The sequence below is a fragment of the Neoarius graeffei genome, chromosome 6, assembly GCF_027579695.1.
Source record: "Neoarius graeffei isolate fNeoGra1 chromosome 6, fNeoGra1.pri, whole genome shotgun sequence".
Lineage (NCBI taxonomy): Eukaryota > Metazoa > Chordata > Actinopteri > Siluriformes > Ariidae > Neoarius > Neoarius graeffei.
In genome coordinates, this window is record NC_083574.1 from 27,917,673 (window position 1) to 27,928,024 (window position 10,352).

General features: G+C 37.1%; 1 protein-coding gene across 4 annotated transcripts in view; it reads left to right on the forward strand.

Annotated features, from left to right (window-relative positions):
• ddx6 (DEAD (Asp-Glu-Ala-Asp) box helicase 6) overlaps positions 1 to 9,430 on the forward strand; it is a 127,708-nt gene extending 118,278 nt beyond the window's left edge. For all 4 annotated transcript variants that reach the window (XM_060923537.1, XM_060923539.1, XM_060923536.1 and 1 more), the window contains 2 exons: positions 8,384 to 8,565; positions 9,162 to 9,430. In XM_060923537.1, coding sequence (XP_060779520.1) covers positions 8,384 to 8,559 — 176 coding nt within the window. In that variant the 3' untranslated portion in view covers positions 8,560 to 8,565; positions 9,162 to 9,430. The remainder of the gene's footprint in view (positions 1 to 8,383; positions 8,566 to 9,161) is intronic.
• The last annotated feature ends 922 nt before the right edge of the window (positions 9,431 to 10,352 follow it).

A 10,352-nucleotide genomic window follows, 5' to 3' on the forward strand; every position in this document is an offset into this window, starting at 1 on the left:
TCCTAGGAGTCTTTCCTCCCCATATGAAGGAAATGACAGCTTGATCAATAGATTTAAAATATGATTTTGGCAAAAATAGAGGGATGCATTGAAAAAGGTATAGAAACTTTGGAAGAATGTTCATCTTAACTGCATTAATTTTACCAGGCAGGGGCAGATGACACCACCTCTGGAAAGTAGCCCTCATATGGCTGAGTAGGGGGGTAAAATTTGCATCTAATAAAGCAGTGTACGAATAAGTTATTCCCAAGTACTTGATGCTACAGTTATTCAGATGAAATGGTAGGTCAGACTGAGAAAGCAGGAGAGCCTTTGAGTTTATAGGCAAAACAAGTTTATCTATATAGCGCATTTCATACACAGTGGCAGTTCAATGTGCTTTACAGAGGTAAAAGCAAAACAGTAAACAATAGAAAATAAAATTACATAAAATAAATGGGGAAGAAGAGAGAAAAAAAGAATTAAACAATAGTAGAAATAAAATAAGAAAATGAAGTAAAAGTTCAGTAAAAACAGCAGAATAAAATAGAATAAAAGTTAAGTAAAGTTTAAAACATGCAGAGACTGTAAAAGTTAAGTAAAGTTTAAAACATGCAAAGATGACGATATTTATCAGTTAGCTGGCAGATTCTACCATAACTGGATCCATTAACCACTTGCCCACAAAATAAATTTTTCTTGTCCTTTTTTCAGTGAGGTAATATTTTCAAGATTGAAAATATGGTATTTGGTCTTTTAAAACAGCACATGTCATTTAAAAATACACAGAGTATATCAATAAAAGATTTTTAAAGAATAAAGTTCTATTTCTTTGACATATCTGACAGACATAACTCCCATTTTAAAAATCCCTTTCATTATCTCTGTTGCTATCGTCAGTGAATTTCTGTCAGATGACCTGACGATAGACTCAGCCATTATGGATCTTTGGTAGTTATCGTGTGGAAGCAGGCTTTATAATTTTTGGGTGTAAACAGAGTTGAAATAGATCAACAGCGAAAAAACTATTTCGTTCACCAGAGAAGCCCACAGTTATTTTTAAAAAATGCTATCGTCAGTCGGTCAGTCAAATGCACCTGACGATAGCAGAATTCAAGCCCTCACCACGCACATGTTGACTGATGCAAAGAGGAAATTCTACTGCGCATGATTTTTGTGACAGTAGGCATTTACTTCCGGGCAAGACTTGGAGTTCTGACAGCTAGATTTCATCAAATAAATCAAGGTAAGATTTTCATTCAGCTATCCTGACGATAGAAATTTTTGACGATAGAAACATTGAGAATATATTTGTGCATTCATATTTAAATTTTTCTGGAGGAAAACTATCGTAAGTTGAGAAATCAGAGCCACTTGCAACCCTTTCAGCTGACAGGCTATTTCAATGTGTTATTTCCCCGCGAAAGTGACACAGTCGTGTCTATCGTCACTGTTCTGACAATTATTGTTGATATTTAAATTTTGAAAATAAATTTTCTTTATTTCATTATCTTATTATTTGGTTCTAGTGATGAGGTATTTAATATTACTAAATTTGTCAGATTAATAATGTAAGAAACAGTTTTGTTGCTATTGTCATCTAGAGTGTCTGTCAGAATATGATGGTGGACGTTAGTTTGTCTGTCAGATTTTGATGATAGAAACCGATGTTTCTATTGTCATTTAGCATGTCTGTCATGTCAGGCTTTTATTAGTTAGTTACCAGGACTATGGTCCTAAAATTTACTGTGAATGTCCAAGACCCCAAATGCTACTAGAAAAACTTAATGATCAAAATAATCAATTCAGCAATTTAAGGAGATGGGACTTAACTGGCCTCTGTTATGGTAGAATCTGCCAGCAGAAAGCATCTGAGAACAGCTTGGTCTTTAGTCTAGATTTGAAGCTGCCAACAGCAGGAGCATTTTTGATGTCCTCTGGGAGTTGGTTCCATAAATGTACTGCATAGTAGCTAAAAGCTGCTTCACCACACTGTTTTAACAACAGGTTTTACCAGTAAATTTTGGTATTATAGCGAGACATTCACTCTTGTAGATTAAGCTTGTACCCAGAAAAAGAGCCAAAGTTTTGTAATAAAGATAATGTTGGGTAGTTGAGAGAGGATCAGTAACGTACAAAAGCAAGTCATCTGCATACAACGCAAGCCTATATTCAATGCCCCTACGGGTTATCCCCAGGAATGAGGGTGAATTTCTGATAGCTATAGAGAGGGGCTTTATAGCAATGGCAAGAAGCAAGGGAGAGAGTGGACAACCCTGGCGAGTGCCACGAGATGCATTGAAATATTCAGACCTGATATTGGTGTTGACAGAGGCTTGGGGTGAGGTGTACAAGAGGCGTATCCAGGATATTAGTGTATTCCCAAAGCCAAACTTTTTCAGAACAGTGAAAAGGTACTCCCACTCGACTCTATCAAAAGCCTTTTCAGCATCCAGAGAGATGACTACTTCAGGGAGTTGACTCATGTCTTTGGAATAAATTATATTAAACAGCGTTCTAATATTGAAAAATGAATGCCTGCCTTTTATGAAACCGGTCTGCTCAACAGATATTATACTGGGAAGAACATTTTCAATGCGGGTAGCTAACAGCTTAGCCAGGACCTTTATGTCTGCATTGAGGAGACTCAGGCCTGTAGGAGCCACACAGGTCAGGGTCTTTCCTGTCCTTTAACAGAAGAGAAATTGAAGCTGGTCTTAGAGTGGGGGGGAGTGAACCTGGCTTTCGAGATTCCTCAAACACAGATTGAAGCAACGGGCCCAATTGTGAGATTTCTTATAGAATTCAGGGGGAAAACCATCTGGACCAGGAGCTTTGCCTGATTGCAATGACATGATGGAACCAAATTTATAGAGACATCAAGTTGATCAGCTAGAGTGCAATTCATATTGGGGATATCCAAGCTATTAAGAAAATGGATCATGTTGGAGTTGGTTGGGAACTCTGAGGTATAAAGTGAAGAATAATAGGACTTAAAGTTTCTCAATAGGGTCGAAAGTTAATGTTCCCGAGAGGTTTTTAATTTGTGGAATAGTGCACTCTGCTGCCTGACGCTTTGGCTGATGTGATAGAAGGCGACTGGCTTTATCACCATATTCGTAGTAAGAGCCACAAGACTTTAGCAATAACCTCTCTGCTGCCCCTGTTGACAGAAGGTCAAACTCGGCCTGAAGGTCAAGGCGTTGTTTATAGAGCTCAGGAGATGGATTCAGTGCATACTGACCATCAATGTTAAGAATGGCATTGGAAAGGTCTGTCTGTCTTTAGCTTTCCTAATTTTATTTTGGTGTGATGCATATGATATGATGTATCCTCTAAGTTGAGCTTTGAGGGTATCCCATAGTAAAGAGTAAGATGTGTTAGGAGTTTTGTTTATCCTAAGGAAAGTGTCAATGGATGAAGAAATTAAATTGTACCAGGAAATCCTAAAGGAAGACGTTGGGGCATCGGTTTCTTAACTGAATCTCAAGAGAAAGTGGGTCATGCAGCGAGACGACCAAACACACAAGTCATTCTCCTGAAGGATGGTGAAATAACTGTTTTGGAATGGCTAAGTGAGAGTCCAGACCTTTTAATCCAATGGAAACGTACGAGCAGTTCATGGGAAGAAACCCCATCAACGTCCCAGAGCTGAAGCTGTTCCAGGTGGAAGAATGGGCTAAGATTCCCCCAAGCAAATATGCAAGATTGAGCAACAGTTACGAGATATGTTTAGTTAGTTATTTATGCACAAGGGCATCAAGGATGGTGAAAGCAAATGTTCACATACTTTTGCCACTTAAGGCCACACCAATTTAATTAGTTGATTCTCGGATTTTTTCAGGACAAATATGAAGCGAGCGGGCGAAATAAAAATACAATTTAAAAAAATGCTCTGATGGTAAAATTAGTGGTGGAAATAGACCAAACAAAACAGGCAAACCAGTAAACAGAATTTCAACACACCGGTCAAAGATTTTACGCTTCTGTTCGCTGAATATCCTAACAGTCACAAACACAGGCTTTGTAGGATTCCCCTCCACAGGCATGTTTCTTCCACAAGTCTTCATCTAAAGTGAAAGGGGCGATTTGATTGGTTTTCGGCATCACTTGACCTTATGTCATGTGACCTGTTGGCGGGAGTTTGATTTCAATTTTATTTCATTTTGCATTTTTTTTTTTCAAGCGGCGATTCCGAGAACCAACCAATTAAATTGGTGTGGCCCAAGTATGTAATATTGGGTTAATTTCCTCAAATAAATGACCCAATATTTTCATCATTGTTTAATTGGGTTTCTTTATCTGCTTTTAGGACCTGGGTGAAAATTTGATTTTTTTTTTGGGGGGGGGGGGTCCTATTTATGCAGAAATGTAGAAAAATACAAGGGTTCATAAACTTTCAAGCACCACTATCTGCTACAAGATTAGCTAGGTCATGTTTTTACTGAGGAGTTGCCCATAAAGGACACATCTTGGCATAACCTGATACTAAATCTGTTGGAGCTTTGAATTAGTACGTTTTGATAACTTTGAACCTTGGTCACACTGCTGTCTGCATTAAGGCTTAAATCAGACTTCATTCTTGAGATGCATCTAATCCCTGTTATGCCTGTCTTAATGCAATATAAAATGTGTAATGTGAGGTTTCTCACATTAGTTAGGTAATACATCAGATTATAGCCTCCAGCTGGACAGCACTACAATGTCCTTGATGTAACTGTAGTGTGAGCTTGAACATGCCAATAAACTGCAAATTTGTAGTCCTCGAGACTTATGACTCCACGTCTTGTATAAATGCTCCAACTTTCTATGGGATGCATGTCTGGCCATTGCATGCTTGACCACCATTTGATCATTTAACCACTGATAGGGTGCCAAGCTGTCAGCAGGAAATCACCAAATGTCTCACTGAGGGCCAAAAATTGACCATGTCCTTTCCAGCAGAAACCTATGGTATAAAGTGAAAAGACATTGCTTTTATTCATGGATGCTTTTCATGTTCTGATTAACAATATTCAGGCCTACAGTTTTTAAAAGCAATACTATCCCAATTCTTTGTTTTAACTCTTGCAAGATCAGAATTCTTGGCATGTGGTGTTTTTGAACTGTCATTAAATCTTCCAAATATCATGAAAAAAAATTTCCTTGTGTATTTCACAGACAGAGAAAATGAATGATTTTTCCTGATTACTTCAATAAGTTGCCTCTAGCTTTTTATGTAATTGACTTTTTGTATGAGAACATGGGGGCTATGGACACAAGTGAGTTAAGTGTCCTGCATTTTGTAATTCAGCAAGACATTCCAAGTACCATATAGGCATATTGTGTTACTAAAGACCCTTCATAGTTATTGTACTGGGCTCATTGTGTGCATAGGGGGGCCAACAGACACTATGGAGATTTATTTTGATATACCATTTAAAGTCGTACCTCAGTAGTATTAGGAAGTTGTATTGTGAACGTTTGGTTTGTTTTTTTTTCCCCATCTGGACACTTTAGATGAGTAATTATAAACTAGATATTAAATGCAAATTTGGCATGAGTGATAAATTTGACATGAAATCTCAATAGTAAATATGTCTTACTGCAGACATTTCATACGTGGTCCAACAAGATGTATATTTTGCAACAAAATGGTGTACCTCAGCCTGAAAGATGAAATATGATACACTAGCATGAACCGTGCATCCAATAAGTTGAAATTGTATTACAAGAGAGATGTACAACTTTCCTCATTGAAAAAAATTAGATGAAAAATCCATGAGATTGTAGCAATTTTGACCCACATTCATTGCCATCAAATTTTTATTGCTGCAGATATCAGTGTGCGGTTTTGGACATCTGACGAGCCTTGCGGTACTTTATCTGAAAAGACTCAGATGGCAGTTATTCTGTTTCTGTAATTCTGAAATGTGTGCATTACATTGTCCAACATGAAATGGCTCACATTAGTGATTTTTTTTTTTCTGCTGTATATGGACCTTTGAGTTACATTAATTTGAAAGTTAGTTTAACTGACTAGCACTCCATCCTTTAGTGGTAATCCATAATGAGTAACATTTTTTTCTCAAGTCGGTCCTATTGCTAAATAAAATTCTTGTTGGCTTTTAGTCACGTTACAAAGTAGTATCAGGTTGCTAGATTGGTCTTTTTTATAACTAAGTTGCACATCTTTTTTTCAGATGCAAACGGGTTCTATTTGGCTATATTTCATTGTTCCCTCAATTCTGACCAGTCTTATCAACCCTGCCAGTGGGAAGCACCCCATAGCATGATGCTGCCCCCACAATGCTTCACCACAAGGATGGTCTTGGTGGTTGAGCAGCACCTGGTTTTTGTCAGATGTAGTGTTGATGTTGAGCTTGGAGTCAAATTTGTCTTCCAAGACCAGTTAATCTCTTTCCTTATGCCTGGAGTCTGAGAAGTGCCTGCCATATGCCTTTTATGCCAGAGTGGGATCTATCTAACCCCTATACAGTAAAGGCCAGATGAGGTCTTTCTGAAATGGTTGGCCTTCCAGCAAAGTTTCATTTCTTTGCAGAGGACATCTGAAGCTCTACTGGGTGGCTGTTGGGGTTTTTGGGACACCTGCTTTGACCAAGGTACTTCTAATCTGGTTATGGAGTTTGGTGGCAGTGGGGGTCATCGCCCCTCAACAAACCAACCTAACCCTGACTTAATTGCATATATATCAGGGCTCGACATTAACGGTTGTCCGCTTGTCTGGGACAAGTGATACTTAATGTCGGACAAGTTCATCTCCATTACTTGTCCGATCGGACAAGTGCCAAAATACGCCGATATTTGGGTTACACATCAAATTTATCAGTTTATTCACATGATTTCCGAAGCATTTCACTCGACATATTGTTTTGATGAATCGCCGGATGTTTCTATTCGGAAAGAGCGATGTGCGCATGCACAATATTCCACTTGTGAAACCGGCCAATACTGCTTCGTGTATTTGAGCTGAAAAGTAAACGGTTGTGTTTTGATTGGTTTTAATCATGTCATACACGTGGATCTGTTGACATTTCTGTTGGCGGGATCATTATTCAACTGTATATTTACGTTGAGTGTGTGGTAATTTCCAAATCTTTGAATTGCTGTTGGTGTTCATTATATAGCAGAGCGTATGCTGGCGGGGAATGTGCGCCTGCATGTGTGTGGATTGACAGGGAGTGAGGTAGGAGTGGGGAAAGTTATCTATGAAATACCAAGCTGTCAAATGGCTGCTAATTAGGTTACCGGCTGTATTAACTCATTAGTAATGGGAGTTTAGGGATTTGAAACATAGGGCTCTATAATTTAGATATAATCATGGATTATTTGAAATTCTTTTTTTTGACCATTTAAATACCATACAGGAGCCACACTGAATAATTAGACAACAATTACTAATCAGTGGAGGATGTATTCAAAATTAATAATTTAAAAATGAAAATGTATATAATTTTAATTTTCTGGTTTTCAATTTCTCATAAATTAATGATTGAGTCCAATTGATGGAGCAGAACTCGGGTTGATAAATGAAGATGAATAGAAACTTTTTGTATCCATTCATCTGAGAGTCAATAGAGGTGTGGAGGTTTTCATAAGATATATTATCTTGTCATTTGATAACTAGGTTTCAGTGTATAATAGTGAATTACAGTATGTCAATTTTTGTCATCAGTTGCATTGTTTTGTTTCTCTTGTCCAAACTAGTGATATCTCAAGTCATAAATTTTATGATGTTACTTGTTGTGATATTTGTTACTGAACTGCAGAGTACTGATCTCTGTGTGTGTGTGTGTGTATATATATAATGGTTAGTGTTTTGGGATCTCATAGTATAGTTATTTTGTTCTTAAAATTGCTCATAATTTCAACTCTATTGGGAATGTATTGCTTCTGAACTTCAGCATAATTTAATTATGGTATCAGTCTGTTTTACTATATTTTGAACTTTTGCCTCAGTATATCAAGTATTGATTACTTTTGATTCATAGATATTATGCATATGTTGTGAATTCGGAAACAAATACCATAAAGATTATTGTTGGGTTACAAATAGTTTGTCTCCTTTACTTATCTAAATGAAATGTGCAATTCTGAGATATATATATATATATATATATATATATATATATATATATATATATATATATATATATCTACTTATCTAAATGATGATAAACTTATCTAAATGAAATGTGCAATTCTGATATATATATATCTATCAGAATTGCACGTTTCATTTAGATAAGTTTCTAAGTGTTTGTCATCTTTATGGGCTGTGTCTAGATTAATGACCCAAAAAGTAAATTTAATTTTAATACACTGCATATATAATGCACTGTGCAAAATGTTGAGTTCTGAATACTTTTCAAACAAACTATATATCATTTCTTTCCCTGCTCAGGTCGTTTTGGGCACTTGGGTCTAGCTATTAATCTGATAACCTATGATGACCGCTTTAACCTGAAGGGCATTGAAGAACAGCTGGGCACAGAGATCAAGCCCATTCCTAGCAGCATTGATAAGAGCCTGTATGTGGCGGAGTATCACAGCGAGAGCACTGAGGAGGTCAAACTGTGAAGTCCGGTAAGGCTAGCAAAGTAACAAGGTCTAAAATATTAAAATGACTCATTAGAGAAGTTAATATCTATATTTAGGGGCCCACACAAGAGGTTTTTACCAGTTTTAGCCCCAGTTTGCTTTTTATGAAAAGTTACTGAATTAAAGCTAACTTGCAGGTCAAGAGCTTGGCCTCTTAATCAGCCTCTTGATATTTTCAGTCATGTTTTACTGTTTACTACTGAAAACGGTTTTAACCATTTAACAGTGGGCTTTATTTTTTTATATAAACTTTCATGCATTAGCCTTTGATAGGCATACAGTTGAGAGGTACAATTTCTCAGTGATTCAAGCCTGATCTTCCAATGCAAAAATCTGCTTTTATGTCTTGTATAAAAATGAGGACAAAAACTTTCTTTTCTGGATTTAAATTTCAAGTAGTTACAGCAAAATGCAGCATGATGAAATTGTGCAAGTATTGTATGCAGTATAGCACAATTGGTCTGCGCATGCTTTTACAATAAAGTCTGCTTTATTTTTGCAATACACGTTTTAGTGTTTACCCAGCTTAAGGTGGAATTGTGTAGAATTTTTCTAATTCTAATTGTTCCTTGTTTTTGCAGAACAAGCCCCCAGCCACTACCCCGCAATTTTTTTTTTTTTTTTTTTAATTTCTCCACATTGTCCCTTTTTTGTCTTCCTTTTTTGTGCTACCATCAGGAATTTCTTTGAAACGGGACAATAATGGAGGAAGAAATCATGGCCCATAAAAGGACTGCTGCATCACTTAACATTCTAAAGTACTTGTGAGAAAAGGGTTGACCTAGATGGTGGAAGCTAATTATTCTGTTTATTAATCGAGGAAATGACAACTTCATCTACCTGAAGGTCACCCACTGGCCCTCAGAGCTAGCTCTTTCCATCTAGCACCACTTTATTTTCAAGTATTTGGTTATTTGTATGAAGTGCCTTAACAAGCAATCGAACTTTGTTCAAAGTAATGATGTTTTTCCCAGATCTTGCCCTTCTCATTGGTCACCTGTTTTTGTTACCCTTGATTTTGCCTTTCATTTTTCCTTCTTCCTTCAAAAGAAATCACACATCCCCTGGTGCTTTTGGAATTTTCTTTTTTTTTTTTTTTGAGGGGAAGGTCTGCTCATGTAAGGTGTGTAAAAGTGGCCTTTTCTCTCATATTGGGTATTATAATTTTGATGGAAGTGGGACTTGATTTTCTTGGTATCTTTCATGTGCCCCTAAAATGGTTCAAATGGCGGTGTTGTGGAACATGCGCTTCTAGAGACAGACGCTCACCCTTTTTCTTTAGCATGCCAATATGGCCAATGTGCTCAGAGACTCAAGCCAGCTTTTTCTTCCTGCTGTGATTCCTCAGCCTGATAAATGTGGAAATACTCCCCCCCCCCCCCCCCCCCCCCCCCAAATTATTCCATTGCATTTTTCATTTGGGTGGCTACACATTGTTGATGTGCCATTGAAATAAGTTTTTGGCACAATGTAAACTTTGTAAATACTTTCATTTCATTTTTAATGGATCTTTTATAAAGCAAGCTAAAAGGCAGGAGAGTTATGTAAGAAATATCAAAGATGCAGGATTCTGTCAGCACTGGATGGCATCTTTTCCTGCTTCTGTCAGGCTGTCACCTTTTTGGTGATTTAAAAATGGATGAGGCTTAAAACTTGAAGTGATGTCAGATCTTTTGTTAATAATTGGACTCCATATTTATTTATTTTTGGAATTATTGGCCAAGTTCATTTACTGTGCACAAAATGTCCTTGAACAGTTCAAAGCTTTTTTT